Here is an 18805-nt window from a genome sequence, read left to right on the forward strand (position 1 = left end):
GGCCATGTTGGCAGGAGAGTCATGTGACTAGTTGTGTTTGGTGGCCATGTTGGCAGGAGAGTCATGTGACTAGTTGTGTTTGGTGGCCATCTTGGCAGGAGAGTCATGTGACTACTTGTGTTTGGTGGCCATGTTGGGAGACGTCATGTGACTAGTTGTGTTTGGTGGCCATGTTGGCCGGAGAGTCAGGTGAGTAGTTGTGTTTGGTGGCCATGTTGGCAGGAGAGTCATGTGACTAGTTGTGTTTGGTGGCCATGTTGGCAGGAGAGTCATGTGACTAGTTGTGTTTGGTGGCCATGTTGGCAGGAGAGTCATGTGACTAGTTGTGTTTGGTGGCCATGTTGGCAGGAGAGTCAGGTGAGTAGTTGTGTTTGGTGGCCATGTTGGCAGGAGAGTCATGTGACTAGTTGTGTTTGGTGGCCATGTTGGCAGGAGAGTCATGTGACTAGTTGTGTTTGGTGGCCATGTTGGCAGGAGAGTCATGTGACTACTTGTGTTTGGTGGCCATGTTGGCAGGAGAGTCAGGTGAGTAGTTGTGTTTGGTGGCCATGTTGGCAGGAGAGTCATGTGACTAGTTGTGTTTGGTGGCCATGTTGGCAGGAGAGTCATGTGACTAGTTGTGTTTGGTGGCCATGTTGGCAGGAGAGTCATGTGACTAGTTGTGTTTGGTGGCCATGTTGGCAGGAGAGTCATGTGACTAGTTGTGTTTGGTGGCCATGTTGGCAGGAGAGTCATGTGACTACTTGTGTTTGGTGGCCATGTTGGCAGGAGAGTCATGTGACTACTTGTGTTTGGTGGCCATGTTGGCAGGAGAGTCAGGTGAGTACTTGTGTTTGGTGGCCATGTTGGCAGGAGAGTCAGGTGAGTAGTTGTGTTTGGTGGCCATGTTGGCAGGAGAGTCAAGTGAGTAGTTGTGTTTGGTGGCCATGTTGGCAGGGGAGTCACATGACTAGTTGTGTTTGGTAGCCATGTTGGCAGACGTCAGGTGAGTAGTTGTGTTTGGTGGCCATGTTGGCAGGGGAGTCACATGACTAGTTGTGTTTGGTAGCCATGTTGGCAGACGTCATGTGACTAGTTGTGTTTGGTGGCCATGTTGGTAGGAGAGTCACATGACTAGTTATAAATAAATATAATAAATAATGACTAGTTGTGTTTGATGGCCTCATTGGCAGAAGAGTCATGTGACTAGTTGTGTTTGGTGGCCATGTTGGCAGGGGAGTCATATGACTATTTCTGTTTAGTGGCCATGTTGGGGGAGTCACATGACTAGTTGTGTTTGGTGGCCACATTGGCAGAAGAGTCATTTGACTAGTTGTGTTTGGTGGCCATGTTGGCAGGAGAGTCAGGTGAGTAGTTGTGTTTGGTGGCCATGTTGGCAGGGGAGTCACATGACTAGTTGTGTTTGGTAGCCATGTTGGCAGAAGAGTCATGTGACTAATTGTGTTTGGTGGCCATGTTGGCAGGGGACTCACATGACTAGTTGTGTTTGGTGGCCATGTTGGCAGGGAGTCACATGTCTAGTTGTGTTTGATGGCCTCATTGGCAGAAGAGTCATGTGACTAGTTGTGTTTGGTGGCCATGTTGTCAGGGAGTCACATGACTAGTTCTGTTTGGTGGCCATGTTGGCAGGGGAGTCACATGACTAGTTGTGTTTGATGGCCACATTGGCAGAAGAGTAATGCGACTAGTTGTGTTTGGAGGCCATGTTGGCGGGGGAGTCATATGACTATTTCTATTTAGTGGCCATTTTGGCAGGGAGTCACGTGACTAGTTGTGTTTGATGGCCATGTTGTCAGGGAGTCACATGACTAGTTGTGTTTGGTGGCCATGTTGTCAGGGAGTCACATGACTAGTTGTGTTTGGTGGCCATGTTGGCGGGGGAGTCATATGACTATTTCTGTTTAGTGGCCATGTTGTCAGGGAGTCACATGACTAGTTGTGTTTGGTGGCCATGTTGGCAGGGGAGTCATATGACTATTTCTGTTTAGTGGCCATGTTGTCAGGGAGTCACATGACTAGTTGTGTTTGGTGGCCATGTTGGCAGGAGAGTCACATGACTAGTTGTGTTTGGTGGCCATGTTGGCAGGGGAGTCATATGACTATTTCTGTTTAGTGGCCATGGTGTCAGGGAGTCACATGACTAGTTGTGTTTGGTGGCCATGTTGGCAGGAGAGTCACATGACTAGTTGTGTTTGGTGGCCATGTTGGCAGGAGAGTCACATGACTAGTTGTGTTTGGTGGCCATGTTGGCAGGGGAGTCACATGACTAGTTGTGTTTGATGGCCACATTGGCAGAAGAGTAATGCGACTAGTTGTGTTTGGAGGCCATGTTGGCGGGGGAGTCATATGACTATTTCTATTTAGTGGCCATTTTGGCAGGGAGTCACGTGACTAGTTGTGTTTGATGGCCATGTTGTCAGGGAGTCACATGACTAGTTGTGTTTGGTGGCCATGTTGTCAGGGAGTCACATGACTAGTTGTGTTTGGTGGCCATGTTGGCGGGGGAGTCATATGACTATTTCTGTTTAGTGGCCATGTTGTCAGGGAGTCACATGACTAGTTGTGTTTGGTGGCCATGTTGGCAGGGGAGTCATATGACTATTTCTGTTTAGTGGCCATGGTGTCAGGGAGTCACATGACTAGTTGTGTTTGGTGGCCATGTTGGCAGGAGAGTCACATGACTAGTTGTGTTTGGTGGCCATGTTTACGGGGGAGTCATATGACTATTTCTGTTTAGTGGCCATGTTGGCAGGGAGTCACATGACTAGTTGTGTTTGGTGGCCATGTTGTCAGGGAGTCACATGACTAGTTGTGTTTGATGGCCAGATTGGCAGAAGAGTCATGTGACTAGTTGAGTTTGGTGGCCATGTTGGCAGAGGACTCACATGACTAGTTCTGTTTAGTGGCCATGTTGGCAGGGGAGTCACATGACTAGTTGTTTGTTGGCTATGTTGTCAGGGAGTCACATGACTAGTTGTGTTTGGTGGCCATGTTGGTAGGAGAGTCACATGACTAGTTATAAATAAATATAATAAATAATGACTAGTTGTGTTTGATGGCCTCATTGGCAGAAGAGTCATGTGACTAGTTGTGTTTGGTGGCCATGTTGGCAGGGGAGTCATATGACTATTTCTGTTTAGTGGCCATGTTGGCAGGGGAGTCACATGACTAGTTGTGTTTGGTGGCCACATTGGCAGAAGAGTCATGTGACTAGTTGTGTTTGGTGGCCATGTTGGCAGGAGAGTCAGGTGAGTAGTTGTGTTTGGTGGCCATCTTGGCAGGGGAGTCACATGACTAATTGTGTTTGGTAGCCATATTGGCAGGAGAGTCAGGTGAGTAGTTGTGTTTGGTGGCCATGTTGGCAGGGGAGTCACATGACTAGTTGTGTTTGGTTGCCATGTTGGCAGAAGAGTCATGTGACTAATTGTGTTTGGTGGCCATGTTGGCAGGGGACTCACATGACTGGTTGTGTTTGGTGGCCATGTTGGCAGGGAGTCACATGTTTAGTTGTGTTTGATGGCCTCATTGGCAGAAGAGTCATGTGACTAGTTGTGTTTGGTGGCCATGTTGTCAGGGAGGCACATGACTAGTTGTGTTTGGTGGCCATGTTGGCAGGGGAGTCACATGACTAGTTGTGTTTGATGGCCACATTGGCAGAAGAGTAATGCAACTAGTTGTGTTTGGAGGCCATGTTGGCGGGGGAGTCATATGACTATTTCTATTTAGTGGCCATTTTGGCAGGGAGTCACGTGACTAGTTGTGTTTGATGGCCATGTTGTCAGGGAGTCACATGACTAGTTGTGTTTGGTGGCCATGTTGTCAGGGAGTCACATGACTAGTTGTGTTTGGTGGCCATGTTGGCGGGGGAGTCATATGACTATTTCTGTTTAGTGGCCATGTTGGCAGGGAGTCACATGACTAGTTGTGTTTGGTGGCCATGTTGTCAGGGAGTCACATGACTAGTTGTGTTTGGTGGCCATGTTGGCAGGGGAGTCACATGACTAGTTGTGTTTGATGGCCACATTGGCAGAAGAGTCATGTGACTAGTTGTGTTTGGTGGCCATGTTGGCAGGGGAGTCACATGACTAGTTGTTTGTTGGCTATGTTGTCAGGGAGTCACATGACTAGTTGTGTTTGGTGGCCATGTTGGCAGGGGAGTCACATGACTAGTTGTGTTTGATGGCCACATTGGCAGAAGAGTAATGCAACTAGTTGTGTTTGGAGGCCATGTTGGCGGGGGAGTCATATGACTATTTCTATTTAGTGGCCATTTTGGCAGGGAGTCACGTGACTAGTTGTGTTTGATGGCCATGTTGTCAGGGAGTCACATGACTAGTTGTGTTTGGTGGCCATGTTGTCAGGGAGTCACATGACTAGTTGTGTTTGGTGGTCATGTTGGCGGGGGAGTCATATGACTATTTCTGTTTAGTGGCCATGTTGGCAGGGAGTCACATGACTAGTTGTGTTTGGTGGCCATGTTGTCAGGGAGTCACATGACTAGTTGTGTTTGGTGGCCATGTTGGCAGGGGAGTCACATGACTAGTTGTGTTTGATGGCCACATTGGCAGAAGAGTCATGTGACTAGTTGTGTTTGGTGGCCATGTTGGCAGGGGAGTCACATGACTAGTTGTTTGTTGGCTATGTTGTCAGGGAGTCACATGACTAGTTGTGTTTGGTGGCCATGTTGGCAGGGGAGTCACATGACTAGTTGTGTTTGATGGCCACATTGGCAGAAGAGTCATGCGACTAGTTGTGTTTGGTGGCCATGTTGGCAGGGAGTCACATGACTAGTTGTGTTTGGTGGCCATGTTGGCATAAGAGTCACATGACTAGTTGTGTTTGGTGGCCATATTGGCATAAGAGTCATGTGACTAGTTGTGTTTGGTGGCCATGTTGGCAGAAGTGTCATGTGACTAGTTGTGTTTGGTGGCCATGTTGGCAGGGGACTCACATGACTAGTTGTGTTTTGTGGCCATGTTGCAAAACAGGCTTGAAACAACAGAAGAAAAAAGTGCATTGTAAAGTTTAAGAAGCGTAGATGGAAGTGCAGCAGAAAGTAAACAGTTATGTATTAACAGGGAATTTTCCAAATAGATTAATAAGAATGAGGATGACATAACAGTGTGTTACTGTTTATATGTCAGCATTGTCGCAGTCAGAAGTGCAGGACATGTAAGTAGGGCGGATCGATCAGAATATGGTCGATGCTCGAGTGATTAAGTCGATATATTTATTTTCTTAAAATAATTTTAATTTTAAATTTTTTTATTATTTGCAAATTCAGGGAATAATTCCTTGGACACAGGAGGACTTTGAGGGCAGAAAATAAAGGTTTTATATGAGTATCAGATGGTAGGTTTTGGTGTAATTTAGTTAATGTGTACTACTGACTTTGTTTTGCCCCCAAAATTATATGTAATAAAATAGAATGAGGAAGTAGTTGAAATATTGTGTGGACATGTTTAAACTGCCAATAGGATCTACCATACATGACATGTAATCGGTATTGATATTGGTATCGGCCGATCTCACCCATGGATGATCAGAATCGACAGCATAAATCCCTGATCCCGTGTTATGTTTTTCTATAAACAAATGACAAATTTGTTCCTCAATGCAAAAATATCCCTTTACAAAATGTTATTTTTGACCCCACATTTATCTAAACATAAACTAATGCACTTTAGTATGTTTTATTTTTAATTTGTACATTTCTCTACTGGATTGCACTACCTTTTTGCATTTGAAGCATGCTGCAAATATCCTCGCCTTTTAAAGTTGGCTGTGTTTGTATGTTATTATTTTAGCTTTATTTGTTGGTTTTGGTCATTAAGGACAGTTTTAAGGACCAATAAAGGGAATTTTGCAGCTAATCCTTCTCCGACATTGTCGAAAAAGAAGAACGCTCATCTGACCTTCCTTCCAATTATTTAATAATAGAAAAGGAATCTTGGAGGAAGAACAACGGCGGGCTCAATGTCACTGGGGATAAAAGCATAGCTGCAAGCAATAAAGGGAGCTACAAGCCCAAATTGACATCAGAGGAGCAACAGTGTTTCCTCAGCCAAGGCCGCCTCTGTGTCACCTGCCGCTGAGAGAAATAAAATCACTGTGGCAACCAGCAGAGAGGCACTACATTAGCCATTACTGTATTGCTGAGCGGTGCTCACCACCCATTATGGCGTTGTGAAGGGCAGCGTAAAGAACAGGAGAGGAGGACAACAACGCTTAGCTGTCCGAGTGCTGCAGTTTCAAGCAATCAGAATACACACTGCATCCTTCATTTAACCATTCTGATCATCAAATAATTGCCAGTGTCAAATTAATTATTGCTCAATTAGTTCCAGGAGTTTGTTTCTGTCCTCCTTTTATTTTTTCGGACGCCAGCCCAAGCTGTTTGTTTTTGTCAGAGCGCATTAAGGAAGAGCCCACTGGAGACAATTGCTGTAAACACCGTCCCAAGCTGTTGTGGAAATGATAACCGCTAGGAAAAAAACATCCTTCCTGACCCTCTCAAGATGCAGCATGAACCAGTAAATGCCTGGCTGACTCTCACTTAAATGTCCCTGCAGCTTTTCAGGACGTTACTCAGCACACTGGCTTGGAAATATCAGCACTTCTTCCTCTTAAGTTCTATGTTTGCCGACCAGATTGTAGAAGAAATCACACACAATACAAGCAAAAACCTTAAAACGTCATGTTTACTGCTTTCCTCTTTGTCACTTTCTTCACCATTATGTGGCTTAACAAAAAACAAAATACTTTTAGAGTTGATGAATTGTTCTGGTGGCCAGATTTTCTGAATGTTTTTCCCACCACACGAGCAATTTGTTTACTCTAGTCAAACAATATAATACCCTTTAGAACCTCATTATAACCAGCGTCCTCTGCAGTAGACATTTTTTTTGGGTTTAAGGAAAATAACCCTGTTATGCATGTCCATAAATGTCCACTGCAGAGCGACAGGAACTCTCTTTTGTTTTTAAAGACCTACTACAAAAACACTCAGGTGGTGGATAACTGATTAGCCCTGCATTCGATGGTCACTGAGCTGAACTGGGTAAAGGGGAGGAAAATAATAACAATTTGGGATAAGTGTGTTTGTAGTAGATGAGAAAATTTGTTTTTTTCGGACATTTAATCAAAATCCGTCCATTACTTTTTGAGTTATGTTGCCAACAGACAGACTGACAAACCCTAGTGAAAACATAACGTCTTTGGCGGGGGTGATAATGTTTGCGTACTGCAAATCAAAGTGCAGCAATTTCGCCTCGAGTGTTTCCAAGCCGGTCACCACGCACTTCCGCTAGGAGCACAGACAATGCACACTGCAGGAAGTAATATGAGAAGCTATTTGATAAACCATCACCCGGAAAATATATTTGAATCCAGCGAAGCTAAATATTAGTTTGTGAGGTATTGACATGAATCACAATCAGCATTTTCCAAAATGATATGAAAATGTCCATTCTCGAGGACACTGCTTGTCAGAAAGTAAAAGTTGAAAAACACTGAACATTGTCACTTTAAAGACACCCAACTGTAATTTTAAAAATATATTTACTTATATACTTGTAACAGTGGCTGTTCCAGCACTGTTCTTTGCCTAAACATGCATGCTAGTATAGCAATAAATATGATTAGAACATTTGTTTTTGTTCAAATACAGTAAGTGTGTTTATCCTTAACATTTCTGCCACTTCATTTTTTACACACTGTGGCATTTTTACTAAGCCTTTTTTTAATTTTTGGACAATATCTCAATCTTATTGCACTGTGGCCTTAATACTATGACAATATTGTGAGATTTTGATATTGTTACATCACATACAGAAAGTACCAAAGACAAGTCCAAACTGTAGCATAGAGCGCTTATTTAAGTAATAGTAATCAATAGATCCGTACTTCGTTTTATTTGCATGTGAAAATGACACTATCTAAAGGTTATAAACTCCTGTTTATATGCCAGTGTTGTATTGTGAGGATAATGCTGCCCATAGAGGCGGACATTTTTCTGTTTCTCATAGCTAGCATCATGGTGCCATCCTTTCAACAGCAAACGAGTAAACGAATAAACAGCACCCATGCTGGTTGTAGCTACTTACTGCGCTCCATTTAATCAACTCCACACAATCTAGAGAATTCCTAATGCCATCAATCAGTTTATTGATTATTCATTATTTATATATTACATCCCTGACCTGGCTGGATGAGGAGATGCCTTTCTCCTCTTTTCCGGCCACCATTGACATTCCAAAGTAAAAATGACCTTTTAAAATCCCTCATATATCTGCAGATATCGTTTTAAATTCAAACACCACTGTGACCACATTCAGCATTGTTTGGCAGCAGTTGAAGGTGAACCATATAAAAAGCAACCTCGTATTTATAAGCCTAATTGCTCAGCATCTGGCGTCACTTAGCTGTTAGAAATACACGTCGATGTCAGAGAGGACACTGACAACAAGTCAATATGACTGACGCTACTATTTGTGTATCAGTGGATAAGTCAACATTTAGGAGCCACTTTATTGACCGCACCAATCTTACAGTATTGATATTTGCTGCTTAACCTCAATCATACTGAAGATTGACAATTCTGCAATGACAGATAGCCAGTGCATATACAGTACAGTATGTATGTAAATCAGACACAGGTTTTCCATGGCTATGAAAAGCAATTAAATTGGAAATGTGGAGAATTGTATTTTAGTCTACAGCATACATCCATCCATTTTCTACCGCTTGTCCCTTTTTGGGGTCGCGGGGGGTGCTGGAGCCTATCTCAGCTGCATTCGGGCGGAAGGCGGGGTACACCCTGGACAAGTCGCCACCTCATCGCAGGGCCAACACAGACAGACAGACAACATTCACACTCACATTCACACACTAGGGCCAATTTAGTGTTCCCAATCAACCTATCCCCAGGTGCATGTTTTTGGAGGTGGGAGGAAGCCGGAGTACCCGGAGGGAACCCACGCAGTCACGGGGAGAACATGCAAACTCCACACAGAAAGATCCCGAGCCCGGGATTGAACAGACTTTCTCAAATAGGGGGCAGGCCCCCCTGAGGGGGTGCGGTGCGATGACAGTGAGCACATGTGAGCCCGGGTATCATGCTTTATCACTATCATGTAGTATTAAACTTCAAACCCCGCTTTGAAAAGCAGTGCACTACAAAACATTGTAGCCATTAATACTTACTACTTCATTTTGTTTTAAAACAAAAAAGGTTTTATTCATTTTTGCTGTGTTGTTCAGTGTTTGTAATTATTATGCTCCTTTCTTAATGTTGCTGATCAATTTTATTTTAATTTACCCGTCCATCCATTTCCTACCGCTTGTCCCTTTACTTTACATTATTTTATTTTTTCAGTATCAAATGGTTCAAGACGGTCAAAAAAATTTAAAATTTTAAATAAGGATTTCATTTCAAAAAAACATTTTTTTGTCCATTGATCTATAATTTTTTTATTGTTTTCTTTAATGTTGATAACGATACAATGTTATGCAGAGGTGTACTTATAAAACTATTATAGGAACATTTTGCTTTTTATAGCCGTGGGTGCTTGGTTGGGGGGTACAGAAAATAATTGAGAAGGACTGGTGCTGATAGCTCCTCTAATAGTGTTTACTCGCATGTCTCCTCTGTACTCAGCCATGCATTCATTTGTTCATATATGGGTCTGGTATTTGTGTGCGTGTGCGTGTGCGTGTGCATGTGCGTGTGTGTGTGTGTGTGCGCAATAATGGGGGATCTGGATCATTGGGGTATTGTTTTTAAGTTTGTAAAGCCCTTTGTGTTGCATTTCTTTTATGTATGAAAAGTGCTTCATGAATAAAGTTTGATTTGATTTGAAGCAGCAAATATACATGTTTATAGAAACTTTGGTTAAAACGAGCAGATTTGATGTGCATTCGGTTGAATCTTTGAAATGTGATTAATTTTAAGTATTTGATTAAAATATTTATAAACATATATATAATGTATATCTTTATTTAATAAAATTTAACATTTTCAGTTGTCAAATAAAAATAATTTTACATAACAAAAAGAAGATATATGAATAATAATATTGAACAATCTGGAAAGTATTATAATTCAAGTAAGTGTCCAAATTAAATATTTCTAATGTTGAAACATTCTGGAAAATTTGAACACACACTTAATGGAGGTTTATGCTAATTAATGCTTACTGTATAATAATATGATTTTGGTTTTGTTTGATATAGTCAGTGTTTGAACTCCAATGTATTATGACCATTTGTGGGTTAAATGTTTTTTTTTTGTGATGTCACATGTTTAAATAATAACAATTAAAGTCCTGCTAATATAGCAGTGCCAAATTACGTTTTTACCACTGTGGCCCAAGAAAAGTGTGTACAGATATTTGAACGCTTTGCAAAGCATCCCAATTTGGTTTATGACGATGCTCCACCCAGTAACCCTTGTAAGCACGGCTCACAGCGGGTTCTGATTTATGCTTAAATTAGCAACTTCCTGCACCCCCTAACCCCCCACCCCTTGTGCTTTATGTAGCTACTCATTAGTGGGATCACCTGAGTGCTCATGAAGCGACTGACAACCTGATTGCCCTTGGATGCCAGCGCAAGATGGAGCACCCATCTCCCGTTTGTCATTGCGCTCGAGCAGATGCACGCTAATGTTTTCCTCTCATCACGTGACGTTGTTGGCTTGCCTGGATTGACCATCAATAATCATATCCCGTGACGGAAACGTTTTCGCTGGGGTTAAATGTAATAATAGTCCCCTTGTGTTTACATCATTTTTGCGTGTGTATGAATGTTGTTTATGTCCTCCAGTAGAAGAAGTAAACATTAAAGAAGAGAATAATGTGGTAAATAATGGAATATGTTTGAGGGTCATCCTGTATCAGCATCACATGCAAATTAACTCCACCCCTAATCCATATATGGTCACTTCTTGGAAGATTTTGGAAAATAGATCAAATGCCATAGTTGTACAGTATATTCATATCTACATATTTTAACCTTTTTTTTGTAATTTTTTTTTTTTAAATTAAATTAATTTAATTATAAATAATTTTTATTATTTAAAAAAATTAATAATCAAGTCTATACTGTCTAATTAATTTTGACAAAAAATATATGTAGCAACATTTGAATTTTTTTATGTTTTGTTAAAAAATTGTTCATGTTAATGACAAAAAAAACAAATCAGTTAACACTTACAATTATTTTGTTGCCTTGCAAATCCCCATTTTAAGTGTTATCAAGCTGTTAAGGCATGCATTTATAGTACAGCTGTTACCAGATGTATAATGAGCTTCACCTATTTATCCATGTATGCTACGCATGAAAATTTTAATGGGTATATTTAAAAAAATATATATATATGTATATATATATATATATATATGATAAAATCGTAAAATTATGATGAGAAATGTAGTAGTACCTGAAGTTTTGCAACTATAAGGCAAGGCAAGTTTATTTACACAGCACAATTTGTACACAAAGCAATTCAAAGTGCTTAAAATGAAGAAGAAAAAAAAAGAATACAATTATGAATAAAAATAAAATCGTCATACAAATAATCCTGAATTAATTCAATCAAAATTACAATTGGCCGATCGTGAGAATGAAAAAACATTATGTTTCGCTTTGAAAGCTAAATAAAATCAACAGCAAATATTGTTGCTTCCCTTAAATGTTTATTTCGTGATTTCGGGACATTCTGTTGTTAATGCTTCTGTCATCTCAATTTGCCTGACACAAAGAAGTCAGATGTCGGCCAGACGTGTTATTATTCCTCTATTTTATCCCTGTAGACGTTCATTGTGACAATGACATGTTTTTCACGCTTGAGACCAGCAGTTTTTGCCCATTAAAGTCTTGAGTGTTGACACACGGGTATTGTCGACATCGTGGTGGTTGTTGTGTGACCAATTAAACCATTTGTCTCGGGAGGAGTGCTGCTCAAGTCTGCTGCTATAGATTTTACTGTCTGCTCGCCCCAAACGGTTCATTGAGCAGTCAGTGCAGACGTGTGGACGGTGAAGCAGAGTTTGACGTAACAACACAATGTCATTTTAGTAGTCAACTGAATGAGTTTGCTTGTTTATTTAAGATTAAGATTTGATTGTTTCCTTTGGTTGTGATGATGATGATGTGATATTTCTTATTTATGCCATGTCAGGGCGCACCTAAGCCTGTTGCCATGGAGCCATGTTCTGGAGGGAAAGCCGGAGTGTTGACGGTCCTCATGCGTCTTCCGTCCGGACCCACCAACTTGCCTCCGCCTGGACAGTCAGGTAATTACTCTATGAAATAATCTTTTGGTAAACAATATTTGGTCACAAGCTCCTTATTTGTAGTATGAAATCTAGTTGGAGGATGGAAGCTAATCTAGTTGGTGTGCATTCAATTTTACCCCAGTAGCTAATTGCCAAGGACGTTAGCATTGCATCTTAAAACCGGACACACAGCGCTTCGCTTCCCCCGATTGGGTAAGAGGATAAAATTGTTGGGATTATTTCAAAAACAATAGACATCCAGCAGAAGACAACTGTCAGACCTAAATAGTGATGTTAGATGGGATAAGACTTGCGTAATGGACAGTTTTATTGTAACAATACAGACTCACATAAATACACACAAGCCAACAATACATCTTCACCGCTTGTTGAGCATTGATTAAAGCAATTGCACAGCAGGGATTTTCTTTTTCAGTAACAATTGTTCGTAAACGTCACCCATTACCATGACTATTCTAAAAAGGGTTGGGGTTTTTTGACAAAGCAAAAATAATTACAATACTCACAAAAGTTGTAAAACGAAGCGAAAACACTACCAAAAAGCAAAACATGCTAAGAGTTGACTGTTTGATGCTCACTGAACTGATATGTTGGGAGGTATGTTCTTTTGAACAAGTGATGCGAAAAAATCATACCCAGAATTGACCCTTTAGAGCTATGGTGAGAAGCTCTGTCATTCGGGCAGAGCGCAGAGTAAAGACACTGCTCCTCCACATCGAGAGGAGCCAATTGAGGTGGTTCAAGCATCTGGTCACAATGCCCCTTGAACGCCTACGTCCAACATTGAACGTACCCTAAACACCTCCCCAGGAGGCCATGGGGAGAGACCATGTCTTCCAGCTGGCCTGTGAACGCCTCTGGATCTCCGGGAAGAACTGGACGAAGTAGCTGGGGGAGAGGGAAGTCTGGGCTTCTTTGCTTAGGCTGCTGTCCCCGTGCCCCAACTTCAGATAAGCGGAAGAAGATGGATGGATGGATGGATGGATGGATGGATGAGTGCTAGGCTGAGTTTTACCACGATTTGCTAATGCCTCCATGGCGGCGGTTGTAGCCATAGATATACAGTAACTGAATACAACACGCCCCTTTGAGCGGTGTGCCTATGACAAGCCTAAGATAGTAGGAGCGAAGTACCACCAGGGCATTCCATAGTTGTAGATGGCACAGAAATGAAGATAAAAACAATGCCGGCACATACTGTATGGAAATGGTTGCAAAATACACCCGAGGGTTGAAACAAAGACTCTGGCAATAACCTTTTTATATGTCTATAAATAACTCTTTTAAATTACATTTGTATCCATAGCACATGATTTGACATTGACAGTTATTTAAATGGAATGAAAATCATTTGAGAAAAAACGAAGTTGAGTTATTTTATATATAGAACACATTGTACTGCAATGCCTTCAATGGCAAAGTGGACCCCACTAAGATGTCTGCCATGTCGGCACGTTGCTGAGCATGGCTGCTACAGCACACTATGTATATAGTTATTTTTAGGTGCTAACTCTCGACATCACATGCTGATACAGTGAACCCACTTACGTTGACGTCTCTTTGAACGACTAACCCACGTTGACATAAGCGGTTGTCGTCATGACCAAAATCGAAATCAGCCGTTGCTTGCACGTTTACTTGTGACTTTGTCCAGATACATAAGGAGAATTGGCGATAATAAATTATTTTTTTTTAACCTAAACCAGTTTTATAGAAGAGATTTTCCTACATTTGTGCATGTTTTTTCATTGAAATTCTTGTATGTTTAACGTGATATTTATACTTTTAACTAGGGATGTCCGATAATGGCTTTTTGCCGATATCCGATATTCCGATATTGTCCAACTCTTAATTACCGATACCGATATCAACCGATACCAATATATACAGTCGTGGAATTAACACATTATTATGCCTAATTTGGACAACCAGGTATGGTGAAGATAAGGTCCTTTTTTTAAAAATAAATAAAATAAGATAAATAAATTAAAAACATTTTCTTAAATAAAAAAGAAAGTAAAACAATATAAAAACAGTTACATAGAAACTAGTAATTAATGAAAATGAGTAAAATTAACTGTTAAAGGTTAGTACTATTAGTGGACCAGCAGCACGCACAATCATGTGTGCTTACGGACTGTATCCCTTGCAGACTGTATTGATATATATTGATATATAATGTAGGAACCACAATATTAATAACAGAAAGAAACAACCCTTTTCTGTAAATGAGTGTGAATGAGTGTAAATGGGGCAGGGAGGTTTTTTGGGTTGGTGCACTAATTGTAAGTGTATTTTGTGTTTTTTATGTTGATTTAATAATTTTAAAAAAACTAAACGATACCGATAATAAAAAAAACGATACCGATAATTTCCGATATTACATTTTAAAGCCTTTATTGGCCGATAATATCGGCAGGCTGATATTATCGGACATCTCTACTTTTAACACCTGCTGCATGTCTTAACTAGGACTGTTATCACAAAAATTATCACATTAATTGATTAATATCCTAATCGCGGTTCTTATTCATTACGACTCTAAATAATTTAAAATAATAATTTTTAAGAATCAATTTTTCATTTCTTAGGTAATTTCTGCACTTACTCACTGTGTGTATACGTCATACAGTATATTAGCTTTTTTTTTACATGTGTTTTGAAAAGATTTTTGAGAATTGGTTTCAATCGAGAATTTATTCTGAATCAAAAAGTCACCCGAAGAATTGGGATCAAATTGAATCATAAATTGTAACATTGGCATCCCTATATTAATCATGTATAATCACAAATTAGGTACACATTTTGGGCTTTTCTTTACCTTAACTGTAGATGGTTCCGTCTGAAGCTGATAAATAGTTTATTTATTGCATTCTGTCAATTAAATGGCAGTTGTGTCAACATTATTGGGGTCTTTTTTAAAATGCATTAAAAATAAGCAAGCAAGTAATTTAGTTGATTAATTACAATTAATCAAATTTTTAAATCATGATTAATCTGAAGAAAAAAATAATTGTTTGACAGCACTGGTCTTGACTACAATGACAATAAAGCTTTTGGAAAATATTGTTTTTGGTGGCTAACAACCCTTAAGCACATTTCAAATAGGGCTTTCAGAAAAAACAAGTTAGCTCATGTGATTAATCACAAAAAAACATCACATTCTTCATCTGTAAACACAGATTAATCACGCAATTTATGTCACGCAATTTAAATTGTCTTGACTTTAAATAAAATGGTTACCAGGTTGAACAAATAGATGTGCATTATAGAAAAACTTTTTAAAGTTTGACATAGTGCTGGACAATTAATCAACTTTTAACTTAACCGTTAAATTGTCAATAAAACGGATTCCACTGTTGAACGCAGAATATCATCAAAATTGGCATAGATGTGAGTGAAATGTTGTCATTGTGAGGAAAAGAAACATTTGTTTGGGAAAATATTGTGTCCGATACCACTCATTCATCCCAAACATACTCCGCCCCGTGCTAAGCCAAACAATGTCGAGACGGTCACAGCGACTAAACTACGAAGTTAAAGCTCTCGAGAACAATCCATACTCTCACAACACATCTCATTTGCTTGTGTTGTTGTGAACGACATCATCCATGTACAATCAATTTACAAACTGTGGTCGCAACTTGAGAGGCGCTCGCGCTCTTTTTTTTAACAGCATCAAGTGAGTCGCCTCTTTACTCGTCAAGCTGAGAAAAGCAGCACAGCACACTTTCCCCCTTCACAATAACAGCGCGGTGCGCCACATCCGGTCTGACTATGCTAACAAAATAAAGGTTTCAAAAAAGTATCATTCATTATGTACTTAAAGCACTTATTACACAATTTCTTTTATACATTTACACAATTTGCTTTGACCTAAAATACTGGTCAACATTGTCAATAAATGTGAGAATTGTTTGCATTTAATTAACAAACATTTAGTTTTACACATTAAGCACACACTATATAGTGGTAAAATAAGTGTAAAAGGTAAACAACTGAATTAAAAACAGTTAACAAAAAAAACTTGAATTTTGTTGTTTTATATTGCTATTGTTATTTAAATTAATATTTACTTGTTGTGGGTTATTCATTACTAATTTGTATCAGGTTTTTTTAAAACTATATTTAAAGTTGAGTTTTGGTGGTACAATATTTTATACTCATGCTTTTTAAATTAATGAATAATCATGAATGTGATTACAATATCAATCAAAATAATCGTGATTATTATTTTTTTGCCATAATCGCCGTAGTGTGACATTCTGACAATTTTTTTAAATTTTTTTTTAAATTGTGTCCAAATATTGGGGTATTTTTTAAAGGTGATTTAAATCATGCAAATGATTAATAACCACTGATTAATCGTGATTAATCTGATTTTAAAAAAATAATCGTTATACAACACTAGTCTTGACTAAAATGACAATAAAGCTTTTGCAAAAATTTTAGTGGCTGACAACTTAGAAACAAATCTTCCTGGCTGCCACTTATTTGCACTGAACAAGAAGTCACCGTGGACATGTTTTAATGCTGTGTAACTATGTTGCTTTTAGGCTGGTTGGCGGCAGTGTGGAAGTTAACCACACATGTCAACATAATCTCACTGATTTCTCACATAAATACAATTTTTACGTCGACAAAAATAAATGTCGACATTGACCAAAGTGGGCACTTTTTAGCAATAAAAAGGAAAAAACACGGTAGGACTTGATGAGTTGGTTCACATAGTCGGATTGTCGACATAAGCAGGATTAACATCCACTGTTTCTCACCTGTCTTTATTTGTTTGTCTTCAGGCCTCGTCGTGGCGAGCGCGCTGATCGACATCTCCCAGCAAAAACCATCTGACTTTAGGGATAAGTCGCAGGCTTTAAAGAACCGAAAGGCCCTCCCTCCGGCACACCAAGGCACCTGCGTCTGACCGCCGCCTTCAGCTCGTTGCTGCTGTCACCTGCCGCAGGTTTCCCGGGTGGACGACGCCGTTCTCCGAGAGGAGAGGCGTCCACGCGGGGGAGAGGAAGAGTTACGGTTAAGGGTGTGAAACAAAGGAAGCCCCTATGCACAAGCCCCCTCAAAGGACCTGCCGGACCCAAAAAAGACTTGATCCTTTTTGCACCTCGCTTCACGTGTTTATTTAGACGCCTCCTTGTTCATTTGCTCAGCATGAGGGGAAAAGCTTATCGCTATGCAGTTGAAGCTAAAGCTGGCCTACTACGCCTGTTACATGCTGCTTATTGGTCATATCCTTTTTTGTCGTTGCTGTTGTGTCACGGTGCTAAAAAAAAACAAGATTAACAGTTTTTTTTGACTGAAGGAACTCGCCCTGAGCACTAATCACGCACCGTTGGGAAGACACCGATGTCTGTTCTTAGCATTAGCCGGCTGAAGCGAACCGCCTATGGGAGACGAGGGGAAAACTGGAAAATCGCAAGAAGAATCCTCATCGTTTTTGTCCTCGGACGGATGCAATTTGGGAGGGAGAGCGCGAATGGACAACTCCGGGGTTTGTTTTGTATGTTTATGACTTTATCCCCACTGTTAAGAACATTACCTTTTTGTAACGCCTTGCCCAATTTTAAAAGCTGTTTTTATCCCTGCCTGAGCTGTACAGTGTTTTTGCTTTTGAACAAATGTGACTCACTCTCCTCTCTTGTTTCCTCATTTATTTGAAGCCTATTATATTTACCATAAATGGTCACTTTTGTTACACTTGTGAAAAAGAGCATTGGTGTTTTTGTTTTGATATTTAACGGATTCCTGTGTAACAGCACATTTAACTGCATTTGTTGTCTTTTTGTTGTTGTTGTTGAACCCCTTCAGGACTATTTGGGCATTTGCCTGTTCTTGTGGTCGTCGTTGCAAAGTGGTCATTTTTGTCGCATCTCTTCAAGCATCGTATGTAAGCTAACATGTCCCTTATTGTGTTTTTTGTACAGTAGTCCTATGACCGTGTCATTACACAGGAATCGGGTCTCGCTGGATAAAAAAAACAAGAGACGAGAGACTGCCTGTCAGTGATTGTCAGTGTATTTTAAGGATGAACAACATGAAGGAATATTAAAACAAATGAAATGATTTCAATTGTATATCGCTGGATTTGTTTTGGCAATTTAAAGAGGTATGTATGGATGCCGTCTTTTAAATGTTCATTTTTCTCTATGGACTTTGGAATGACTAACCCAAATAGTTTCCTTCTAGGCCAAACACTGCTGCTATATGCAAATGGAAAGGAGGTTAGTCGCTTTTGTGTGATCCTACTAACACTGCAATTGCAGTACAGCGACACCACCTTGGTGCAGGTAAGAAGCAATCCATTTGAATCACAGTGAACGCCAAGGTCAGCTTGTACTGTTTTTCTTCTTGTGCCATGTCTTTAAAGTGTTATTACCAAACAGGTGCTGCTTGGCAGAAAGCAACAAAAGGTAAGTAATATTGGATATTTAACTCTTTTTTTCTTTTGTTTTGTCAAAGAAAAAGTGACACATATATGTAATTACAATACT

The 18805-nt window shown here is 40.1% G+C and overlaps 1 protein-coding gene across 1 annotated transcript in view; it reads left to right on the forward strand.

Moving 5' to 3' along the window:
* Positions 1 to 17950, forward strand: part of atrnl1b (attractin-like 1b) — a 116406-nt gene extending 98456 nt beyond the window's left edge. The window contains exons 28-29 of the mRNA XM_062055654.1: positions 12182 to 12296; positions 17099 to 17950. Of these exons, the coding sequence (XP_061911638.1) occupies positions 12182 to 12296; positions 17099 to 17223 (240 nt within the window). The 3' untranslated portion in view covers positions 17224 to 17950. The remainder of the gene's footprint in view (positions 1 to 12181; positions 12297 to 17098) is intronic.
* Positions 17951 to 18805: the final 855 nt, after the last annotated feature.

The sequence above is a fragment of the Entelurus aequoreus genome, linkage group LG08 (genome assembly GCF_033978785.1).
Source record: "Entelurus aequoreus isolate RoL-2023_Sb linkage group LG08, RoL_Eaeq_v1.1, whole genome shotgun sequence".
Taxonomy (NCBI): domain Eukaryota; kingdom Metazoa; phylum Chordata; class Actinopteri; order Syngnathiformes; family Syngnathidae; genus Entelurus; species Entelurus aequoreus.